Here is a 26,101-nt window from a genome sequence, read left to right as displayed (position 1 = left end):
GGGCCTGGTGCAGCCTTCTGGCTTCCCAGATCCCCAGTCGAACCGTCCAACCCATGCTAGCATGGAGAACGGACGTTAAACGATGATGATGATGATGATGATGATTTGGCACAAATCTGAATGAAATTTTCTATTGATCTTAACACCTACACAAATGTTCCAGAATAATGAGTAGCTGAAATATGGGCCAGAATCACCTGATATGGACAGCTGTTGCCGAATATAGCCTTTTCTCATTCCTGAATTGACAATTTCAAATGCTGAGTACTGCTACAGGCTCAGTGAAGGAGTCCACACAACTAGCTATCTGTTTTTCCCTAAAATATTCTTTTACTGTCTGTCATTCTTTAAAATTTACACACAAAAATATGCATACAAATAATGTATTTTTTATATCTTCAGTTCTGTCACGACAGAGAAAAAAAACAGAATTCATTTCACACTTTGATAATAATTTATTGATTAAAAAAATATCAAACTGACATTGGAAAGTCTAGTAAGAATTGAATATTATATTTCTGCTTTGAAGTTCACATATGATGATGATCATCATCATCATTTAATGTCTGTTTTTCCATGCTGGCGTGGGTTGGATGGTTTGACCGAAAACTGGTAAGCTGGGGAGCTGCACTAGGTTCCAGTCTAATTTGGCATGGTTTCTATGGCTGGATGCCCTTCCTAATGCCAACCACTCCAAGAGTGTAGTGAGTGCTTTTTACGTGCCACTAGCACAGGCGCCAGATATGTAACACCGGCATCAGCCACAACTACAATCTTTCTTGGTTCGACAGGTCTTACCAAGCATGGTATATCGTCAAAGGTCTCAGTCACTTGTCACTGCTTCTGTGAGACAGATATATTGAGCAAACAAGTAATTAATCTTAAGTAAATGGTTAATGAAAAATATTGCATATTAAATAAAATAAAGACAAACACTCAAGAACTCATGGAACACATATACAACCAGAACCACAAACTCTAAGACAGGGACATTGTCTGGTGAAAGTTTTAGTTTAGATCAATTTATTCACTCGTATGTGCCGGTGGCACGTAAAAATCACCCACTACACTCACGGAGTGGTTGGCGTTAGGAAGGGCATCCAGCCATAGAAACATTGCCAGATCAGACTGGGCCTGGTGAAGCCTTCTGGCTTCCCAGACCCCAGTTGAACCGTCCAACCCATGCTAGCATGGAAAGCGAACGCTAAACGATGATGATGATGATGATGAAATCCAGTGATAGTCTTTAAAGGTGGCTTCCTTGAACTTTGAGACAGTATTGTATTGTTTCTGAATGGTAAACCACTTAGTGAAGAAATCTTAGCTGACATATTCTACCTTTCAGATATATTTGAAGGGTTAAATTTGCTGAACAAAAGCTACAAGGTAAAAAACAAAACAAAACAATCTTTTAATTTGTAAAGAGGTTATTAGAGCTTTCCATGGAAAACTTAATAAATTCAGGCGCAGGAGTGGCTGTGTGGTAAGTAGCTTGCTAACCAACCACATGGTTCCGGGTTCAGTCCCACTGTGTGGCATCTTGGGCAAGTGTCTTCTGCTATAGCCCCGGGCCGACCAATGCCTTGTGAGTGGATTTGGTAGACGGAAACTGAAAGAAGCCTGTCGTATATATGCATATATATATATATATGTATGTGTGTGTGTTTGTGTATCCGTGTTTGTCCCCCTAGCATTGCTTGACAACCGATGCTGGTGTGTTTACGTCCCCGTCACTTAGCGGTTCGGCAAAAGAGACCGATTGAATAAGTACTGGGCTTACAAAGAATAAGTCCTGGGGTCGATTTGCTCGACTAAAGGCGGTACTCCAGCATGGCCGCAGTCAAATGACTGAAACAAGTAAAAGAGTAAAAGAGTAAAAGAGAATATTAGGAGTTTATGCATTTACCAACACTTGATATTAGTGAGGAGGAGTAGGAAGAGGGTGGTATTTTAGAGTACATTGAGCTCTTGAAGAAATTGCACAATGGTACATAAATTAGGTTAAAAGATCTCCTGAAAATAAATTTTCCAAGCTTGGTCATAGACCCCTCTAGGACAAATGCAGCTGGTATTGATATTAAACTACAAGAAAGCTTTATTGAGTTGCGGAGTAATCAAATTACTCCAGTAAAATTTAACCATGGCTTCACTTATGGACAAGTAGTAAAATTGCTTTGAAATTCCCTTTCTAGTATCAAAAGCTTGCAATTGCTTAAAAATTATAAGTAAAGGTGATATTTTTCTGTAACAACCATGGACTTCTGATATTGAAAAACTTATGAAATTGTATCAGCCACAACGTTCTTATTCAATGCAGTAAAAAGGTAATATGATATTTTTTATATTTTGCTAAACGATTATATTTTTGTACCGAGAGAGTAACATATTTTTTTTAGAAGTTATTAATTTCCTGGGTGCCAAAGATTTTTTTGTTACAATGTATGATTATGAATGGTTGTTTTATTGAACCCACAAAATATATTTGTTCCGTGTGTAAAATAGAATAATAGAGGGATTAAGTATGCAATTGATAGACACTAATATTCTTATGGATTTTATGCATTAATAGTTGAAAACGGATTAAATTTTTGTTCAGAAATTGTTTTCATTACAAATTATCAATGTTGAAATACATTTCGTGATAATGACACTAATTTAAAACAATATGTAAAAGGTTATTATTTCATAAATTTTACAAATTTTATTTTTATTAAAAACTAGCAGTATCGCCCGGCGTTGCTCGGGTTTGTAAGGGAAATAACTATATAAGCATTTTTAGAGAGTTATAGCCAAAAAATAGCAAAAAAATGCATTAAAAATGGAAAAAAAAATGATGGTAAATTTTTTTTAAATCGTTGACTCATCGTAGATATTTTTAGAGAGTTACTTCCCTTATATAATAGCGAAAAACGCATTAAAATGGAAAAAAATGATGGTAAATTTTTTTTTTAATTGTAGACTCATCGTAGACGCGCGCTAATACCCAGAAGGGCTCGATATGAATCACGACTATATGATACCCGGTTTTGGTTAAACTGCACCGCAAAATGTGGGAGTAGTTAGGAATCTAAATCGTAGGAGACAGACACACAACCTTACTTTTATAAATAAAGATTTTTTATTTTTTATCAAAAGTGACCTATTTCTCCTATTAATCCTAACTGTTACAAAACGGGAATACTTTTTTTTTCCACAAATAATGACCAGGGGACCACAGAAAAATTAAAGATTCCAAGTGAGCCACGAGCTTTAAACGGTTAGAAAACCACTGCAAAACATACAACGGACTTTTATAATAGACGGAACTTATTTTCACTCGTCACAAGAACCGGTCTTCCCGAGGCAGATCGCGCCAATTTTAAACTAAACATTGTCATCGGAGCCGAATGCTGGTAAACTGTGTTGTTATACTACAAAATTATGCATATATATTTATGTGTTCATTTATTTCCATTTTTTCTGTTTGTTTTTAAACTCTTTTTTATCATAAATCTCAACCCTACAAAACTATTCTTTTTAACTGCGTCATTATTTCCCCCAAGCTAATGAAATAAGTATCTATAATCTAGTTTTAATTCAATCGACACTATATTACTTTAGGAAGTAGCATTATACCGAGTCGAAATAAATATAGTTCAATATTGTAAAACATCTTTTCAATAACGGAGCGTCCCCGCCACAAAGTATCTTCCAGTATATCTTTCGTATTTGTTTAGAAAATTTAGATGCTTATCGATGTTTTAGATATACAGTTGGTAGAAATTCAGACTGTTCCTTAGTTCTAAGCACGCTTGGTGGTATCTGAGTTGGAAAACAGTTGTATAAATACACGCCTTCAAATGTTTAATACTGTGAAAGTATATACATGATATTGCTTTTAACTCTTAATTTCTGGTTACCCCTGCCGCTTTGATAATCTCATCTCATCTTTTTTCTTATTTCGGGCACGGTCTCTTTTTTTTTTCTTTTTGTAAGATGGTAGCGTGTAGTTGGACTGCTATTTCTAATGTCTCGGACGACTACGTAGAGGTTCCTTTCGTGAAAACAGTGATGTTGCAGGAGAAAAACGTTGATATTTTAGTAAAACATAACTGCACTCACTTCAAGTATCAGTTCATGTAAAAGTGATAGTTATTTGAACACGTGAACCTATACACTTAATTGAATACTTTGAAATTATTTACAATACATATCTTTTTTATATGCATTTTGACGGAGTTATGGAATAAGCACCGATAGGATTTATTAACTAATATCATGACCAACATGTTAAAAGAAATATTTATGGGAATAAACGATTTACCTTACCGGCATTCTTTCGTTAGAAACAACATAAAATCGGTTAATATAAAGATCTTCACTAGTTAACAAAAACAAAGGAAAACACAGCCTGCTGGGTGTTAAACAACTGTGTAGCAAACGAATATGACAAAAAAAAATTTGCGCAAACGAACCTGAGTGGGTGAAGGACTTTCGGAAAATTCACAAGATCCGATTTTGGGCTGTTATTTCTAGCATGCGGATAGCCTGCTTGAAGGTCAAGGCCATTGAATTGGGAGAGGAGGGCGTTGGGGGTATATATATATATGTATATATATATATATGGTACTATTTGAGAACAGTGCGCGTATTCGCGCATCCGCGCTAGCTAGTCGTGACTAGTCGATCCTACAACGACTACCTATCAAAGTAAATAAAACAAAAACACAGTAAATCATTTTTTAAACAAAGTAAATAACACACAAAAACACAAAGGATCGACTAGTCATGACTAGCTAGCGCGGATGCGCGTACCGGGACCACTGTTCGCTAGTAGTACCAAAAAATCAATATATATCCATTTTCTTGAAAGTTATGACGGAAAAATCGGATCTTGTGAATTTTCCGAGGTTCCCAGGTTCGTTTGCACAATTTTTATTTGTCATATTCGTTTTCTAACACAGTTGCTAACACCCAGCAGGCTGGTTTTTTTTGTTTTTGTTAACTAAAATCTTACCGGTATTGTTTCTAATGAAAGAAGACCGATTTACCTTCATAACTTTTTTCCAATAGATACATGAGTTTTTTTGGGGTGAGTGGGGGAGCAAAGTAAAACATTATTAATTAGAGGTTGAAAGGCAATCACGACAGGGGCTAATGCAGTTCCGCCCCTCTCCTTGAAAAATGCATTAAAAAAAAAAAATTGGGGGGGATTCCTACGTTTCAAATGTCGGAGACGAATATGCAAAAAAAAAAAAGAATTTACTCCCCCCCACTCCCATTTAAAATTTTGAACTTTTCGAAATTTTTTTTCCCAGTGGCTGTGTGGTAAGTAGCTTGCTTACGAACCACATGGTTCTGGGTTCAGTCCCACTGTGTGGCACCTTGGGCATGTGTCATCTACTATAGCCTCGGGCCGACCAAAGCCCGAGTGATTGTGAGTGGATTTGGTAGACGGAAACTGAAAGAAGCCCATTGTTTGTATGTATATATATGTGCATGTTTGTGTGTCTGTGTCTGTCCCCCCAACATCGCTTGGCAACCAATGCTGGTGTGTTTACGTCCCTGTAACTTAGTGGTTCGGCAAGAGAGACCGATAGAATAAGTACTAGGCTTACAAAGGATAAGTCTTACAAACAATAACTCTGAGCACCTTTTCAAACTCCACCCGTGGACATATTTACAAAGTCAGAAAACAGCACAGCTCCCATGACTTTAGGAAACATTTTTTCACACTCAGAGTTGCTGAAGCATGGAACAAACTGCCGGCATCAGTTGTTAGTTGTCGGAGCACTGCATCCTTCAAAACTTCCATGCTTTCTGAGATTCGCTAACACTACACCTGATTTTCTCCCCTCCATACACACACAAGCATGTATCTGACTCATACATTGTTTGCTTTCCAGACATTTGTACATTACAGCATATACTTTATACGCACTTTCTGACAAGTTGTGGTGCACCTGAGCACTGTATACAATAATTTCATTATTATAAGTCCTGGGGTCAAGTTGCTCGACTAAAGGCAGTGCTCAAGCATGGCGACAGTCAAATGACTGAACCAAATAAAAGAGTAAAGAGTAAGTGTTTTAGATGATGGAGATTTCGAATATGCAAGAAACCACGTTTTCAAAATTTTAAATTCAATAAGCATATTAGATGTGTGTATAAAGAGATAGATATGAATGTCTTCCTGGAGCTAAAAACAACAATAACACCGTCCTCTATAGGACTGCCACATTTAGCTGACAAATCTATTTTATAAATAAACAGACAGGGATATACAGATAAATGAATAAACAGACAGGGATATACAGATAAATGAATAAACAGATGAAAAAGTTTATAATTTAAAATTGGGGGAGGGGGTGAAATTTGAACCCCTTATTAAACTTTATAACATTATTAAATATTGCTTGTTTCTCATAAAATGGTGTATACTCTTTTACTTGTTTCAGTCATTTGACTGCGGCCATGCTAGAGCACCACCTTTAATCGAGCAACTCGACCCCGGGACTTATTCTTTGTAAGCCCAGTACTTATTATATCGGTCTCTTTTGCCGAACCGCTAAGTGACGGGGACATAAACACACCAGCATCGGTTGTCAAGCAATGCTAGGGGGACAAACACAGACATACAAACATACACGCACACACATATATATATATATATATGTACATATATACGACGGGCTTCTTTCAGTTTCTGTCTACCAAATCCACTCACAAGGCTTTGGTCGGCCTGAGGCTATAGTAGAAGACACTTACCCAAGGTGCCACGCAGTGGGACTGAACCTGGAACCATGTGGTTGGTAAGCAAGATACTTACCACACAGCCACTCCTGCGCCTATAGTTAATTTACATTAAATCATTATTTATGATTAAAGCCAACAAGTAAAACACAGATTTTTTTCACTTTAATACTTTTGTCTGTATTTGATTTCGATTTGCATATGCTTGTCAATTCACTACAATCTCTTTAAAGTAAGCAAAATCAAAAATTTTATTTTGGGGTGGGTGAAATTTAAAAAATTATTTTTTTTTTTTTCCCAAAAAATACATTTTTCAAGGAGAGGTGCGAAACTGTATTTAGCCCCTCGCGACACTCTTTTACTTGTTTCAGTCATTTGACTGTGGCCATGCTGGAGCACCGCCTTTAGTCGAGCAAATCGACCCCAGGACTTATTCTTTGTAACCCTAGTGCTTATTCTATCGGTCTCTTTTGCCGAACCGCTAAGTTACAGGGATGTAAACACACCACCATCGGTTGTCAGGCAATGTTGGGCGGGGGATAAATACAGACACACACACACACACAAATATATACATATATACGATGAACTTTTCAGTTTCCGTCTACCAAATCCACTCACAAGACTTTGCTTGGCCTAAGGCTATAGTAGAAGACACTTGCTCAAGGTGCCACGCAGTGGGAATGAACCCGGAACCATATGGTTGGTAAGCAAGCTACTTACCACACAGCCACTCCTACACCTACTTAGTTGACTTTTTTAATACCAAAGAGGAAGGCGGTCAATTCTTTTGACTACTTAGTATTCCATTCGAATTGGTGTTTATGTTGTCGATACCAGAGAGGTAGATGAAAGTAATTGTTATAAAACGTTTAATTTTGCATTCTTTGTTTCAATATTCATATAAACATTAATTGTTGTTTACCCATGTTGCTCCTATCCTGCAGACTTATGACCAAAAACATTTCCACTGTGACCATCCTATTTTTTAGTGGGTAAGCATGTTTGTTTTTATTTATTTAAACAGAAAGGATTTGATTTGCAGAAGATTTAGTTGGTATGTCTGGCTAGTTGACTGACAGCGCAGTCTATTAAATTTAATTTGCTTGTATAAACAAAGAAATGTAGTGTGATAGTAATCTCTCTCTCTCTAAATCATCATCATCATTTAACGTCCGCTTTCCATGCTAGCATGGGTTGGACGGTTCAACTGGGGTCTGGGAAGCCAGAAGGCTGCACCAGGTCCAGTCTGATCTGGCAGTGTTTCTACAGCTGGATGCCCTTCCTAACGCCAACTACTCCATGAGTGTAGTGGGTGCTTTTTACGTGCCACTGGCACAGGTACCAGATGAGGCTGGCAAACAGCCATGATCGGATGGTGCTTTTTACGTGCCACCGGCACAGAGACCAGACTAAGCTGGCAACGGCCACGATCGGATGGTGCTTTTTACGTGCCACCAGCACGGAGGCCAGTCAGGGCGGCGCTGGCTACGGCCACGTTCGGATGGTTCTCTTACATGCCAGCAGCTACAAATTCCATTGATGTTGATCGATTACAATTTTGATTTTCACTTGCTTCAACAGGTCTTCACAAGTGGAGTTTTGTGTCCCAAGAAGGAAAGGAATGCATAAGTGGGCTGGCTACATCCCAGGTAGAGGCCACAGGATTATGGCCTCACTTGTCCTGCCGGGTCTTCTCATGCACAGCATACTTCCAAAGGTCTCGGTCTCTAGTCATTTCCTTGGTGAGACCTAAAGTTCGAAGGTCATGCTTCACCACCTCGTCCCAGGTTTTCATGGGTCTACCTACCTCTTCCACAGGTTCCCTCAACCACTAGGGTGTGGCACTTTTTCACACAACTATCTTCATCCATTCTCGCCACATGACCATACCAGCGCAAACGTCTCTCTTGCACACCACAACTGATGCTTCTTAGGTCCAACTTGTCTCTCAAAGTACTTACACTCTGTCGAGTATGAACACTGACATTACACATCCATCGAAGCATACTGGCTTCATTTCTTGCGAGCTTACGCATATCCTCAGAAATGTAATAAATCTTGAAAGTATTTTCTTATACAACACAATAGCTTAGAATTGATTTTGTTATATTTTTTTTAAACTTCCAGTTCTTACAAGCATTGTGATAAACCATGGGGAAACCTGTGAAAGACAACTCGGTAAATATATCTGTTTTTTAATGAACTTTAAAACTAGAGATTGTCTCTCACTTGTATTGAATTGTTGTTTTCATAAATGCAGGCTTTTTAAGGTCTAGTTGGAAGGGGAAGAGCAAAATTTACCATCACTCTAGAAGCCTGGCCTAAATGCTTGTAACAAATTGAACTCTGCTAAAGAGTCCCAAGATTCAGTTAATCTTAAATTGTCTGCAGATTAAGTCTAAAAATGTTATTAAACATAGCTACTTCAATGTAAAATGAAATTTAACTATCATTATTTCAATGTGGATTATTTATTTGAAATTAAATTCAGTGTTGTGTATCTATTTAATAGTTTTTAAAAAATTAACAAACAAGACAGTTAGTTGGCAGAATTGTTAGCATGTTGGGTGCAATGCTTAGTAGCATTTTGCTTGTTTACGTCCTGAGTTCAAATTCCACCAGGGTTGACTTTACCTTTCATCCTTTTGGGGGCCTATAAAATAAGTACCAGTTAAGCAATGGGGTTGATGTAATCGACTTACCTATCCCCCTGAACTTGCTGATCTCATGCCAAAATTTGAAACTATTATTAAATAACAAACTAATGTGGTAAGCTGGTGGAATTATTACTGCACTGGAAAAACTGCTTTCCAGCATTTTTTCCATCTTTAATTCTGAGTTCAAATGCTGTTGGGGTCAACTTTACCCTTTGCCTTTCACCCTCTTAGGGTCAATAAAATAAGCACTAGTTGAACTCTGGGATTGATGTAATCAATTTACTACCTCCCCCAAAATTGCTGGCCTTGTGCCAGAATTTGAAATCAACAAGTAACAAGCTGACTCATACAGTTCTTCTCATTCAATTTTAAATATTGATAATTAGCAGAAGAATCATGAGTGAAATTAGAATTCCAGAGAAGTGGAGAATCTAAAGCTTAAGATGCCTGATCAAAATATTTGATGTTGGTCAAATTTTTGTAGCTGTATCTGATAGGAACAATTATGCAGCAGGGAAAAGATGATATTAGTTAATGACTAATAGTCTTTTGAATTATTCTAGAATATTTTGGTTTTAATAGATTTCATTGCTGAACTTTAGCCATCACCATACATGAAAGAAGCACTATGTAGATGTACAACATTGTACACACATAGGAAGGATGTTCTGGGAATTGAAATATGGTTAGGGCATGTGGATTCATTGAGTGGGTGTAGGTAGGAGTAGTATAGAATTGATCTCATGAAAATATATTGTTTTTGTCACAGTCGAAAGGTCATAGTTCTAGATTGTGTCAAGCTAATGGCCTTTTCTTGGATGCAGTATAGTAACTACAGTATTCTTTCACAAAACAGGTTTGCTCAACTGGGTATATCTAAGAAGCTACAAGAAACAGTTGTACAAAATAGTGGTCAGGACTAATCTTTTACGTTTTACAAACCCACCCTGTAGAATTGACCAATTTGGGTCGGTTGACTTTGAACTAGCATTGTTAAGTTGGCAAAAGTGTGCTGACTTTTTCATTTAACAGCAAACTGAAAACAGTTCAATGGGGAAAAAAATTGACTGTAAAGTGGAGATATTACTTCTTTTCTTGCACTAAATGATTATATGTTTTGAAGTTCATCATTTGATAAATAGAAATATTTATTGGTAGACAATTATCAGATTAAAAAGTCTTTATGAAGATTTTTATTATTTGCATAATTGATTACCTTCAAATTATGTTTATGTCTGATGTGGAAATTATGCCTAACTTATGTTTTCATTATGTATTATTGAAAACATAATACATATGGCTCCATGCCGTTAAAAATGACGGCTAATTGTAGTATTTTATATATAAATAAGGTACATAATAATCACAGATACAAACATTCACATACCTCCCTTGTACATGCACGCACAAAGTTGAAACGCTGTTTGATTTTGCTTTTCAGCATTGAATGTTCACCATCCTACTTCCATTGTATGCGCACACACACATTCACAAGACCCACTTTTATATACATACACATATACTCACACAGAGTTGAAATGCTGTTTGATTTTTTTTTTCACTATAGAACTTCCATTATTCCACTACCAAGTTTGCTGTCAGCCCTTCTTTCCTTATTCATCTATCACCCCTCCCTTCCTTATTCATCTATCACCCCTCCCTTCCTTATTCATCTATCACCCCTTCCTTCCTTATTCATCTATCACCCCTCCCTTCCTTATTTATCTATTACCCCTTCCTTCCTTATTCATCTATTACCCCTTCCTTCCTTATTCATCTGTTACCCCTTCCTTCCTTATATCTATCACTTCCTTCCTTATTCATCTATCACTCCTTCCTTCCTTATTCATCTATTACACATTCCTTTCTCATTCATATGTTGTGACAGAGAAATACACAAGTGTATTATTATAGCAGAAAATATGGATGGTAAATCAAATTAATACACTTGGCAATGTTCACATACTTCTCTTGTTCATGCACACACATATACTCACAGAGTTGAAATGCTGTTTGATTTTTCTTTTCAGCATTGACCATTCACTATCCCACTTCCATTGTGCACACACACAAACATTCATATACCTCCCTTTTACACATATACTCACACAGAGTTGAAACACTGGGTTTTTTTTTCACCCCTTCCTTTCTCATTCATATGTTGTGGCTGAGAAAAACAAGATACACAACACGCTCTTTGCCACTTTCTCTCTCTCGTTGCTATTACTTTCTTTCACTCCCTTCTTAGTCAGGGCTATTACTCTCACTACTTCTCCTTCACTGAATTACTATTTTCTCTCTTCTCCCTTCACATATACTACTCTCTCTCTCCTGTTCCTTCCTGCGTGGTTTTGGACAAATATATATAAAATCACTCATTATATTTGGAGATTTTGAAATAGATTGTTATTGAATGCTACGAAGATAAATATGGAAATGTTTTCAACAAAAGTTAAAAATGTAACTTAATTTTCTACCTTAATTATAAAAAATGTAACTTAATTTTCTACCTTAATTATAAAAAATGTAACTTAATTTTCTACCTTAATTATAAAAAATGTAACTTAATTTTCTACCTTAATTATAAAAAATGTAACTTAATTTTCTACCTTAATTATAAAAAATGTAACTTAATTTTCTACCTTAATTATAAAAAATGTAACTTAATTTTCTACCTTAATTATAAAAAATGTAACTTAATTTTCTACCTTAATTATAAAAAATGTAACTTAATTTTCTACCTTAATTATAAAAAATGTAACTTAATTTTCTACCTTAATTATAAAAAATGTAACTTAATTTTCTACCTTAATTATAAAAAATGTAACTTAATTTTCTACCTTAATTATATTAAGTCTGTTTATACTTTTGCTGCCTGTATTTTGTAATATATATTCAACTATTTTGTAATATATATTCAACTATTTTGTAATATATATTCAACTATTTTGTAATATATATTCAACTATTTTGTAATATATATTCAACTATTTTGTAATATATATTCAACTATTTTGTAATATATATTCAACTATTTTGTAATATATATATTTGTTTTCAATTTAGGATTCCAGCCAGCCAAAAATTTCATTTTTTATGGTAAGGCACAGCATTTCATATGTATTCAATTTCAAGTTTTGCACTTTGATTATTGTATCGTCATCAGAATATTGAGGTCATGTGTGGCGTGGTGCAGAGTCCTGTTGCCACACATAGGGTCTTCCAGCAGCCACCCTGTTGAGTCTGAGGCCATGTGGGAAGATGAATAACATCACCATGATGTTGACTGGATGTTTGATTTTTATCATTCTCAATACATGTTTTGGGGACATGGCAAGTCAACAGTTGTTCTGTGTGTTCACCATCTGTTTGTATTGGAGCTTCTGGTGCGAATGCCAAGCAGTACAGCAATGTTCTTTACAAATTTCTGGCAGAGTGAATTGCTTTACGGTGCTAGTTTTCTCACAGACAGTGCCCAACTGACCCCCACCATACTGTGTAGTTGACAAAATCAAAAATAAACAATGTGCGAAATCAAAATTATAAAATGCCAACAATTTACCCATTGCATCCTGTATACATGCGCGCACACACACACACACACACATAACTTCATTCCATAAATCTTTATATTGTATTGTAATGTTCTATTTTTGATCATATAACAAATAAAAGAAATTATCTTTATTTTGTTTTCAGAATAATTCAAATAAAAGCATGTTTTCTGTTGTTGGAAAACCAAATTTCAAAAACCGATTACGGCTGTCAAAAAAGGCCTCAACTGTTTATGTGGCAGAACAACCAGAAAATTTTACAAATAGTCAATTTAAAGCATGCAGCCAAACAGAAATTTCTAAAAGTCCCAAAAAGCCACCTGTTTCATGTCAGACCTCCACTGATCTATTGCTGTTTAAAATGTATGGTGGTCAAAAACAGAAAATCACAGACATTAATGAATCAAATACAATTCCTGATATACAACTTGAAGGATCTTGTTCTAAAAGATCTCCTGTTTCTGATTTAACTAATTTTGGTCCATATCCTCTCCCAACTACTTCAGGCATATTGAAATCAGTAAAAGAGGAAACTGTTCATCTTCACAAATCAGATGAAATTTCTGAAGTCTCTCATCATCAGACCTGTGCAAAGAATGACGGTGCTTCTGATAATTTAACTACTTTAAGTATATGCTCTCTGCAAAGTTGTTCCAATCTGTCAGAATCTATGAATGCAGAAACTGTTAATCTTGATGATTCCAACATTATTCTTGAAACACCAGTTAAAAAGACTTGTATCAAAAAAGCAAATGCATTTGATGGCAATGGAAAATTTGTTCAAAACTCTCCTCAACATAATACAGACATTCCAGGAAGCGAAGAAAAGTCTGAAATGGAAATATTTTCTTGCTCTGTTTCTCCTAACCATAACATTTCTAATTTTCCTGAAAAATCTACTTCTCCAATATTTTCAAAGCAGCCTGAAACTAGTCATTGTTTCGAGTCAGATACTCTTGGGAGAATACAAAAAAAATCTTTTGCACGCAGTTTTCTTTCTTCCTCTTCCAATTTAGAAAGTACAGTGGAAAGCCGAATAAATAAAAAAGCAGATTGTAAAAGTAAACTAAAGTCTAAGATTTTAAAGAAATCTATGAAGAAGGCTGAATCGCTTCAGAAAAAAGACAGTATTGTAGAATATACTGCAATGAAATTAGCAGAACCAATTAATAAGCCTTTGACCCCTGTAAAAAATTACACTGGTTTGTCCGGAACATCTGTTAAACGGTTAGCAGTTTCAGGTTGTTCACCATTATCAAAACGCTCCCTCAGCAGTGAATTTAATAAAACTGAACTATCACTTAATACTGGATGTAGCATTGAGTTATCTAACTTATTTCTTGATAATGAAAACGATACGCAAGAAAATCAAAGTTTTAGTGAAGCCTATTCAGATGAGCAGTTAGCTATGTGGGAAAATTTAAACCCTGACCCAAATGATGTTTGGGAGCAAAATGATTCTTTAAAAAGCCCAATACAAAATTTTCCAAAGAATTTGAAGCATTCGAGTGCTTGTAATGAACTTAAAAAGTCTAATGTTAAAAATAATTTAAGTGTTTCTACTTTGAGAAAAAACGATGGTAGTAATACTAAAAATAAAGTGTTTGATTGGTTGGGGACAAAAACAAATATGGTCCCTAAAAAATTAAATAATACAAATGATACATTTCTGTCTGAAATTCTTGCAGAAATTCCTGTTGCTAAAAGCCAAAACTTATCTAAAGGAAAACAAATTATGACTGAAGTAAAGAATAATACGGAAAAAATTCCAAAAAGTGAACCTTGTATTGAAAATGGATCTGTTATTAATGATAATGAAATATTATCTGAAATTCTTAAAGAAATAAATTCCAGTGATAAGGGATTATCAAACAACCTCATTAACCCTAACCATATTCAAAGTAATATATTTCCAGACATGAAAGGTAATCATTCCAATGATGTAAATATGCAAACATCCACTGGTATTAGTCTGAATGATACTAGTAAAAATGATAACAATGCAAATTTAGTGGATGTTAATTTGAAACACATTCAAGACAAACCTAACTCGTCTACCTCATTCTCTCCAGTTCCCAAGATAAAACATATTTCTTGTGTGAGCAATAGCAATATTTCATCTGAACCACAAAGCAAACTTGATGAAGAAGAAAATAATATTGAACTTTCTCAGTGGAATTCATCATTTGACTTTGATGATGAATTCTGTGATGATATAAAAAATCTTTCTCCTTTCAAATCTAAAGCAAAAACGTATGTTAACTTTTCTTTTACATCAGCTTTTTTCCTTTCTATTTTGAATTTTGATTACTGTTCTATTTATTAATCATGATTTATTGTTTTCAGTTCCAAAGATAATCCACTGACTTGTTCTCCTGTGTGTTCATTATATAATCGTTACCAAATCAATGATGTCAAATATCAAGGGTAAGTAATCAAGAATTTGGAGAGTTAATATTTCTAAATATATCAAGGCAGGATCATTAGCATGCCTGGCAGAATTCTTAGTGGCATTTTGTCTGACTTTACGTTCTGAGATCAAGTTTCACCAAGGTTGACTTTCCCCACCCCCCAAATTGCTGGCTTTGTGCCAAAATTTGAAGCTAGTATTTCTAAATATATCTGATAAATCATCGTCATTGTTATCATCACTACTGCCATCATCATCATCATTTTTATGTCTACTTTTAACCATGATAAACTTTGTAATGTAGTAATTTCCTCATGAAACTTGGTTATCTGTGAGGTCCAATATTTATTCCAGCTTTTTCTCAAGCCTTTGATCTCTCTGTTAAAATCATTTTACCGGCATAACAAGAGTTGTACATTCCTTAGCCATCATTTTTATTCATGCCCTTGTTCCTCAGCTATACATTGGTCAATACTTCCATTACTTAATTATTCTTATCTTCTAGTATACTTAATATAGTCTCAAAAATTGTTGGATCTCATAAATGTAGAGGTGCAAGTGGCTTTGAGATTCATGGAAAAATGACATTTTGTTAACCTGTCCATCCTATAACATTAATTTGTGTTGCTGTTTATCATCATCATCATCTCCTTAATATTCTTCTAAGATTATTGAATGCTTTCTCATTGTGTATTTTCTTTGAAACCAACTTTCTTCTGCCCATCTGATAATATTTTAAAATGTTAACACCTAGATATTTATTTGTTTCTTTCAGACAAGATATTGAGTTGGTTTTGACCAACCAAGACCACACAATTTCATGTGTGCTACATGGTTTTTGGTATGTAATTTCTAAGATGTTTAGCTATATATATATATATATATTCTTTTACTTGTTTCAGTCATTTGGCTGTGGCCATGCTGGGGCTCCACCTTTAGTCAAGTAAATCGGCCCCAGGTCTTATTCTTTATAAGCGTAGTACTTATTCTATTGGTCTCTTACCGAACCGTAAACACACAAGCATTAGTTATCAAGCGATGTTGGGGAAACAAACAAACATACATACATACATACATCATCATCATCATCATCATCATTTAGCGTCCGTTTTCCATGCTAGCATGGGTTGGACGGTTCAACTGGGGTCTGTGAAGCCGGAAGGCTTCATCAGGCCCAGTCAGATCTGGCAGTGTTTCTATGGCTGGATGCCCTTCCTAACGCCAACCACTCCGTGAGTGTAGTGGGTGCTTTTTACGTGCCACCCGCACGTAATGTATGTATGTATATATATATATATATATATATATACACACACACACACACAATAAGCTTCTTTCAGTTTCCGTCTACCATATCCATTCACAAGGCTTTGGTCAGCCCAAGGCTATAGTAGAAGACACTTGCCCGAGGTGTCACGTAGTGGGACTGAACCCAGAACCATGTAGTTGGTAAGTAAGCTACTTACCACACAGCCTCTCCTGTGCCTGTATATATATAATCATTGTTTTAATGTCTGCCTTTCTATGCTTGAATTGGTCAGATAGTATTTGTTGAGGATTTTATAGAGTTGCATGCCCTACTTGTTGCCAACTCCCACATATTTCCAAGTAAGCTAATATTTTATCATCATCATCATCGTTTAACGTCCGTTCTCCATGCTAGCATAGGTTAGACGGTTCGACCAGGGATCTGGGAAGCCAGAAGGCTGCACCAGGCTCCAGTCTTATCTGGCAATGTTTCTACAGCTGGATGCCCTTCCTAACGCCAACCACTCCGTGAGTGTAGTGGGTGCTTTTTACATGCCACCCGCACACGTGCCAGGCGAGGCTGGCAACAGCCACAGTCGGATTGGTGCATTTTACGTGCCACCAGCAGGAAACCAGTCGAGGCGGCGCTGGCATCGGCCACGATTCGGATAGTGCTTTTTACGTACCACCAGTCCAGGGGTCCTGGCATCTGCCGGGTGCCAGTCATAGGATTGGTTCAATTTCAATTCCGATTTCGATTTCACTTGCCCCAACATGTCTTCGCAAGCAAAGGGGGTTGGCATGGGTGCCTGTCGTCGGATGAGGTTCGATATCAACTTTGCTTGCCTCAACAGGTCTTTGTGTCCAAGGGAGGAAAGGCATGCATAAGTGGGCTGGGCTCACTCGTCCTGCCTGGTCTTCTCACGTACAGCATATTTCCAAAGGTCTCGGTCGCTGGTCATTTCCTCAGTGAGGCCTAAAGTTCGAAGGTCGTGCTTCACCACCTCGTCCCAGGTTTTCCTGGGTCTACCTCTTCCACGGGTTCCCTCAACTGCTAGGGATTGGCACTTTTTCACACACCTATCTTCATCCATTCTCGCCACATGACCATACCAGCGCAATCGTCTTTCTTGCACACCACAACTGATGCTTCTTAGGTACAACATTTCTCTCAAGGTACTAACACTCTGTCGAGTATGTACACTGACATTACACATCCATCGGAGCATACTGGCTTCATTCCTCGCGAGCTTACGCATGTCCTCAGCAGTCACGGCCCATGTTTCACTGCCATGTAGCATGGCTGTTCGTACACATGCATCATGAGCAGATGTTTTCACAGAAGATTAGAAATGAAAGTTACTACTTGCCTGATGGTGATACTCATTTTACAACTATCACATGAAGTCAAGGCAAGGAGACAGTAACAATGCACACACACTTTTAGTGTCCACTTTTCCATGGTTGTATGGGTCATACATTTATTGAGACAGATTTTTTATAGACAAATGCCCTTCCTGTTGTCAACCCTTACCTGTTTCCAAACAATGTAATATTTCTTCATGCCCAGACATGTTTTTGAAGAATATTGGTAATGACTGACACTGATTTACAACTATAAGGTGATGTCAAAACAAGAAGATACAAGTATACACACACACGCACACAATCATCATTATACATCTATTTTCCATGCTGGCATGGGTAGGACATATATATGTATCACATGATGATGTTGATGATGATTAGATAATATATTTATAGCTGTAATTGTTGCATACGGTAATATGTGTCTCATTTGTTGATGCTGACATGATTGGGCTTAACACATTTCAATCATTTCAATCGATTTCAATCATTATTTGATTTCTCATTTAATATGTAGTGATGTCATGTTCCAGTGTGCGCACACGCAACGTCATTCTTCGGTGTGCGTGTGCGGAGCGTCCTTCTTCAGTGTGCGTGTGCGGGGTTGGGACCTTCTGGAAAGGCATAAGGAAGTTCCCTCATGCACATGCACTAGAGACTGAAGAAGAAATTCTATAGCGTTCCTTAATAGCGTCGGGGACTTGAGACACGGCGATAGAAGAGAAAGGACGTATTTTCATACGTGTGATCAGCCTATTCTCCTGTCCCAGACGCTTAGGATTTAACCTGTTCTATTAATGCTGAATTGTTGTGAGAAGCTTACAAACGTTAGAATTCAGCCTTGCTGTGTTGAACTAGATGGATACCAGTATACCATCGTGTTTCATTGTTGAATAAGAGAATAAAGAATTGTATATATTCTTAAACTTGCGTTTCGTTCCTGACTGGTAGTTTCTAGAAACAAAAAGAAAGGAAATTGTGTTGCACCCCAAAAGTGTAAAGAAGCAACCAGTTCCCTTTACAAATAAAACAGTATCAAAAAGTCTCAAACTTGAGCATACTTTCACAGATAATTTGAGAATAGGAATGGCTGTGTAGTAAGTAGCTTGCTTACCAACCACGTGGTTCCGAGTTCAGTCCCACTGCGTGGCACCTTGAGCAAGTGTCTTCTACTATAGCCTCAGGCCGATCAAGACCTTGTGAGTGGATTTGGTAGGCAGAAACTGAAAGAAGCCCGTCGTATATATGTATATATATATAATATATATATATATATATATATATATATATATATATATATATATGTACGTATGTGTATATGTCTGTTTGCCCCCCCACAACATCGCTTGACAACCGATGCTGGTGTGTTTGCGTGCCTGTAACTTAGCGGTTCGGCAAAAAGAAACCGACAGAATAAGTACCAGGCTTGCAAAGAATAAGTCCTGGGGTCGATTTGCTCGACTAAAGGCGGTTCTCCAGCATGGCCACAATCAAATGACTGAAACACGTAAAAGTGTGAAGTTTGTAATATATTAATTCTTATTAAATATTCATTATTGATCAAAATTTCTATTAAATATCAACAATTAAACAAAACTTTGGCTAATAATATCTACAATTATCTGGATTATAAATTCAATCTTTGTTTCAAATAATCACCTTCACAGTAAATTATTAATATTTTTAAAACTACAATATCAGTGTCTAATTTACTATTTCTAATGGTATTGTATTTTACCAGGTGTTATAGCTATGTTGCTGTAGGTGATATTGTCCATGTTCTTGATGCCAGCACTGATTCAGCTGGTGTTTATCACATAACTGATGAAACAGGGTTACTTGTCATTAATCCTGACTTTTTGGTCTCCAGCACAACTGTCGTGTCGTCTTTGTTTTGTATGAGAAAGTAAGTATCAATTATCTTGACTGTTTTTGTTATTTGATAGAACCCATTATGGCTTATTCTTTTTAGCATTTCCATCATCATCATCATCATCATCATCATCATTTAACGTCCGCTTTCCATGCTAGCATGGGTTGGACGGTTCAACTGGGGTCTGGGGAGCCCGAAGGCTGCACCAGGCCAGTCAGATCTGGCAGTGTTTCTACAGCTGGATGCTCTTCCTAACGCCAACCACTCCGAGAGTGTAGTGGGTGATTTTATGTGCCACCGACACAGGTGCCAGACGAGGCTGGCGAATGGCCACGCTCGGATGGTGTTTTTTATGTGCCACCGACACAGGTGCCAGACGAGGCTGGCAGACGGCCACGCTCGGATGGTGTTTTTATGTGCCACCGACACAGGTGCCAGATGAGGCTGGCGAACGGCCACGATCGGATGGTGTTTGTTACGTGCCCACAGCACGGAGGCCAGTTGATGCGGTACTGGCTACGGCCACGTTCGGATGGTTTTCTTGTGTGCCACCGGCACTGGTACCACAAAGATACAAATTCCATTGATGTTCATCTATTTTGATTTGATTTCCATACTTCATATTTTAATTAACTATCTACATCAGGCATGGCCAAACTAACTTGCAGTGCAAATAGCTCTCACATGTAATATACAATCTGAAAAAATATGTTAGCAAGATACCTTTTCTGTTTCAGTAATAGCAAATTTTAAAGAATAGCCTATCATGAAACATATTGTTTATACATATTGTGTCATCATCATCATCGTTTAACGTCCGCTTTCCATGCTAGCATGGGTTGGACAATTTGACTGAGGATTGGCGAACCAAATGGCTGCACCAGGCTCCAATCTTGATCTGGCAGAGTTTCTACAGCTGAATGCCCTTCCTAATGCCAACCACTCTGAGAGTGTAGTGGGTGCTTTTACATGCCACGAGGGCCAGTCAGGTGGTACTGGCAACAGTCACAAAAAAATCGTGTTTTTTTACGTGTCACCTGCACACTGGCACAAGTGCCAGTAAGGCGTCGCTGGTAACGATCACGCTTGAATGGTTCCTTTTATGTGCCACTGGCATGAATGCCAGTTAGCCGCTCTGGCAACGATCACACTTGGATGGTGCGCTTAGTGCTCCACTAGCACGGATGCCAGTCATCGAATTTGATTTCAATTTCACTTGCCTCAACAGGTCTTCGCAAGCAGTGTCCAATGAAGGGAAGGCACGCATCATATTTATATAGATTTAAATAGATTTAAAGCCTTAGAATGACATGATGTAGTTTAGGTTGGTTTTCAGGAAAGGTAAGTTATATAGTTAATCATTTGTTCATTATTATAATTCTATGTACTCAGTACAAATAATTTTTTTAGAGCATATGCAGTGATACTTCTGTCAGGATATCAAAATGAAAACTTCGCCTTCGGTCCAGTGCATCCATGCTGCCAACGAAGCACGCGGAGTTTTGTTCTTGATTCGACGGTCATTCGGAATGCTCCCAGCAGCCATATTCCTACCGCTCTATGTCATCCTGGTGAGACCCATATTGGAGTACGGGATTTAAGCCTCTTCTCCTTATCTCCTCAAAGACATACAGCATCTTGAAAGAGTCCAGAAGCTGGCTACCCGCATGGTTCTTGGTCTCAAGAATTTGTCTTATGAAGAAAGGCTGAAGACACTCGACCTTTATTCTCTAGAAAAACGACGATGCTGTGGTGACCTCATTCTTGCTCACATCATAAGCGGAAAGTGTAACTTCTCGAAAGAGCTGTTCTTCACTCCTGCTCTAGAGCGTCGGCTGCGGGGTCACTCTGAAAAGCTCTATCTGCGACGATTTCATCTCAATCAAAGGAGAGGGGCTTTCTCCGTCTGGGTTGCGGATCCATGGAATAAGCTGCCGGATGAGATGGTGAAGATGCCGACGACCGCTCGGTTCAAAGTCTCCCTTGACTACAAGTGGCCTGAACTCTTTACATGAACACCACCCTGTACATAACTCCATGTCCCCCTACATGGCCTTGCTTTTTGCTTTTTGAGCCAAAAAATTAACTAACTAACTAACTAAGTTGTGCTGCCTGTACAGAAATAGGCAGCAGTGAAATGAAGTCCATGAATTAGTCAAATGATTTCTTAGTTATAGAAGATAGTTTATATTATATAAATGATTAGTTTATGAAGCATTTGGATAAAGAGTGTGATGCTGCATGATGAGATGTGAGCATTTAATGTGGAAGGTGTGTTGAGGCTTTGGGGAAATGAAATTGCTATGAGCCATTGGAAATGTAACATTGGCTTGCATGAAAAATTAAGAATGTATTAGCAATAAAGGTATCGGTTAACGTGTGCAGGAGCAGTAAACACTGTTATGAATGTATAATACTAAACCTACAGAAGACACCTACTGTGTGTAAAAAATGCTGTGGAAAGTACTTGTAGCATAGCAGATCAACTGATACTTCAGAAGAAGCAATGAGAGAAAGGCATAATTAATGTGGTCTTAAATATACTATATTTGAAAAGAATGAGCTGGTTATATACCTTTAGATGTATGTGTATTCAATCAGAGTTGCCTAAACATCAACTGATAAAAATATTCTTAATTTCATTACCTATATGAGAATACAATGACCAAAATATCAATAGAATAACTGCTCAGAATGGAGAAATTCTAGATTTTGAATTCAAAATATACTGATTGTCGTATTTTTCTCTTATTTCTTTGCACTAAAATGGGTTTTTTTCCTCTTTATAGTTATGTTATTTAAAAATCTTTTTCATTTCTGTTTCAGAGCAGTTTTGAATGAGAGGTTCAGGGTTAGTATTTTATTTACTATATTTCTTTTATCCTTTAAATGATTTATGCATGCGTGTACAGATACACGTGTGTGTGTATGAATGAATAATAGGACATTAAAATGCTGGATCAGTAAGCCACATGATTTATTATATAGTTGTGTCTCATATGTAGAGAGATTTTTTAAAAAATGCTTTCATTAACTATGCAATTAGTAAAAAAAAATTCCTGTGAAAGTGCTCAAAGGCTACAAAAATAAAGCAAGGAATATAACTCTAATGAAATCAGTTAATTGAAATTTTTGCAAAATATAGAAAATAGAGTAATGGGAGGATGGCATGATCAGAAATTCAAATTTTCAATTCACTAAAGAACACCTGAATAAGATATATGACTCTATCTGATAAAAAACAAGTTTTATTTTTATTTCACTGTCAGCTGTGATAGAAAGTTACATGTATAAGTATTTTGTATTATGTTAAATTAGGAGTAATTTTGTGACAAGCAAGTTAAATTGTGAATGAATAAACTATGATATTAAACATTATAAACATTAATTTGCACATGCTATACACACACACTCACATGTATTGAGAAATATATAATTGGACGTATATGAGTATGTGACCTCTTACTATAGTAGTTTTAATGGAATAACTTTAAAATGAGAGTTTGTTTTAGAGTGACTTTGGTGAAAAATTAGTTTTATTTTGATAAATATATTTTATATTTATTTGCAGGGAATTGACAAAGGAAACTTGCATATGTTATATGGGAGTATTGTACATTGTCTTTTACAAGAGGTTAGTGCTTTGTCTTTCAATATATCATTTTATTCACTAATTTTCTTTCATTGTATTGTATACCTTAGAAAGATTGTTTTGTATGTTTCTTTACTTCATGAATAAGTCAGAGATGGATGAAGAAAATACCTAATGCTTAGAAACATTACTTGTAATATTTAGAAGAAACAATGGTGATTTCAGTTTGTAATGAAGATGAAGAGAGAGAATTGTGTAAAAATTGCTCTTTCAACAGTATCTGGGATAGAGTTTGACTAGGGAAATAGAAATAATTCAGTTGAAGAAAGGTTTTACTATTTTCTATGATTACACACTGCTGCTAATTACTTGAATAAAAGTGCAGACATGGCTGTGTGGTTAAAATGTTTACTTTCCAGACACTTGCCCAAGGTCCCACTGCATAGCAAGTGTCTTCTACTAGAGCCCTGGACCAATTGAAACCTTTTGAATGGATTTGGTTTATGGAAACTGAAAGAAGCCCACTGTGTTAATACATGTCTGTGTGTGATTTTTGTAAATGAGCATCACTTGTACAAGTGGTGTCTTTCACTTCAGTGTCCTATATAAGCATAGGTGCAGGAGTGGCTGTGTGGTAAGTAGCTTGCTAACCAACCACATGGTTCCGGGTTCAGTCCCACTGCGTGGCATCTTGAGCAAGTGTCTTCTGCTATAGCCCCGGGCCGACCAATGCCTTGTGAGTGGATTTGGTAGACGGAAAGTGAAAGAGGCCTGTCGTATATATGTATATATATATATATATATATGTATGTGTTTGTGTGTCTGTATTTGTCTCCCTAGCATTGCTTGACAACTGATGCTGGTGTGTTTAAGTTCCCGTCACTTAGCGGTTCAGCAAAAAAGACCGATAGAATAAGTACCAGGCTTACAAAGAATAAGTCCTGGGGTCGATTTGCTCGACTAAAGGCGGTGCTCCAGCATGGCCGCAGTCAAATGACTGAAACAAGTAAAAGAGTATATCCACGATGAAGGAAATATTGGTTTCAAATTTTGGCACAAGGCCAGCAATTTCAGGGAAGGGATTAAGTAAATTACATTGATCCCAGTATTCAACTGGTGCTGATTTAATTGACCCTGGTGGAATTCAAACTCAGAATGTAAAGACAAGACGAAATGCCACTAAGCATTTTACCTGGCATGCTATCAATTCTGCTAGCTCACTACCCTACCATCGGAAAATATTACCTGAGGGTTGGCAACAGGAGTGGCATCTGTTTGAAAAAATCTTTTGCAGTGAATTCCACCTAACCTATGCAAGCGTGGAAAAGCAGGTGTTAAAAGATGATGTTGATGATGTATGAATTTCTTTTCATGAGTTGATAATAGTAATCTTTTTTTTTTTAGTAACCTTGTAAAAACAGCAAGAAAAGAGGCAGTTTAATGTAGTATAGTTGATATTTTAAAAACTCTTGTTAGCTTCAGAATTGGAATGTCTATGAAGTGAGCTTCCTAAATATTTCTAAAATACCCTAGCTTTAGAATCTGTTAATCATAACAGATTTGAAATACAGACTTTTATTGGATAGATTAAGCAATAAAAGTTGTGTTTGAAAGGCACAGTTATTATAAAAATATAATTTTAAGTGTTAAAGAAATAAATAAAATGTAAACAGGTTTTTAATGCATTCTTCCAGAAGGCTGAAGGTTATCTGACTCCGGGCTAGATTTATAGATTTTATAAGGAAAAATATATTGTTTAGAATATGCTTTTGGAAGAAGTTCAATGAGAAATGGGTATATTCCTGCAGGATCTGAATGAATTTGTAATTTTGAAGGAAAAATAGAATTAGAATTGAAGAAATATGAAACTTTTAGAAATGCATGTGAAAGGTATATATGGAATGAGATATCCTCAGTTACACCCATCACCCATCATTCTATCTTATTTTATCTAAGACTACATTATCTAATGATCTTTTTTTTTATAATTTAAATATTGAATATGGTATGAAGAGATTTGGTTGCTATTTCTTACATGCCGCAAGCCATATACAGGCTCCCCTGACACTTGTTCAAGCTGCTATGCAGTGGGACTGAATCCAAAGCTATATCGTTGGAGGAGTGAACTTCTTAACCATAGTCATGTTTGTGTCTTTTAGCACACTAACCATAGCACAACACCTGCTTCACTCATGATCAACACAACTAAAATTTTTGCATGCTTAATTAATGCTTTGCTTCACAAAGTCTGATGATCTCTCATGTGGCAACCACACCTTTAATATACTCATAACATACTAAAGTCTAGTTGTTTTTTTATGCTAGAAGACATTGCAGCTTTGAACACCTGCTGATCCTCAACAAGGCTAAAATGGGCCCTGCAATAGATTACTGTTCATATATCTGGAATGGCACAGCTTTTATATGTGCAAACATTCTATACTGTATTTCAAGTAGGCCATGTAACTGATTAGTAAACCATCATACACAACAACCACAAGCACATCAATACACTATATCTCCCTCTGTGTTTTTACCTTTACTACAACATTCCTTTACTTCTAAATTAACAAGCTGTGTTCCATCTGATACATTTCCTTCCTACCCACTTTTATCCTATAGGTCTTATATTACAAATGTCCAAATTAAATTTCAACTATCTAC

At 36.6% G+C, this 26,101-nt stretch overlaps 1 protein-coding gene across 3 annotated transcripts in view; it reads left to right on the top strand.

Annotated features, from left to right (window-relative positions):
- The first annotated feature begins 3,307 nt into the window (after positions 1 to 3,307).
- Positions 3,308 to 26,101, top strand: part of LOC115219118 (DNA replication ATP-dependent helicase/nuclease DNA2-like) — a 61,250-nt gene continuing 38,456 nt past the window's right edge. For 2 of the 3 annotated variants that reach the window (XM_036513534.1, XM_036513469.1), the window contains exons 1-11: positions 3,347 to 3,392; positions 3,976 to 4,124; positions 7,680 to 7,727; positions 8,863 to 8,913; positions 12,459 to 12,491; positions 13,092 to 15,199; positions 15,293 to 15,373; positions 16,132 to 16,197; positions 19,714 to 19,878; positions 22,672 to 22,696; positions 23,417 to 23,479. In XM_036513534.1, the coding sequence (XP_036369427.1) occupies positions 8,887 to 8,913; positions 12,459 to 12,491; positions 13,092 to 15,199; positions 15,293 to 15,373; positions 16,132 to 16,197; positions 19,714 to 19,878; positions 22,672 to 22,696; positions 23,417 to 23,479 (2,568 nt within the window). In that variant the 5' untranslated portion in view covers positions 3,347 to 3,392; positions 3,976 to 4,124; positions 7,680 to 7,727; positions 8,863 to 8,886. Of the gene's footprint in view, positions 3,393 to 3,975; positions 4,125 to 7,679; positions 7,728 to 8,862; positions 8,914 to 12,458; positions 12,492 to 13,091; positions 15,200 to 15,292; positions 15,374 to 16,131; positions 16,198 to 19,713; positions 19,879 to 22,671; positions 22,697 to 23,416; positions 23,480 to 26,101 lie in introns of all 3 variants that reach the window. The other variant, XM_036513512.1, reaches the window with a different exon arrangement.

Source organism: Octopus sinensis, linkage group LG1 (genome assembly GCF_006345805.1).
Source record: "Octopus sinensis linkage group LG1, ASM634580v1, whole genome shotgun sequence".
Taxonomy (NCBI): domain Eukaryota; kingdom Metazoa; phylum Mollusca; class Cephalopoda; order Octopoda; family Octopodidae; genus Octopus; species Octopus sinensis.
The sequence above is the reverse complement of the archived record's forward strand: the minus strand, read 5'-3'. Positions and strand labels throughout refer to the sequence as shown.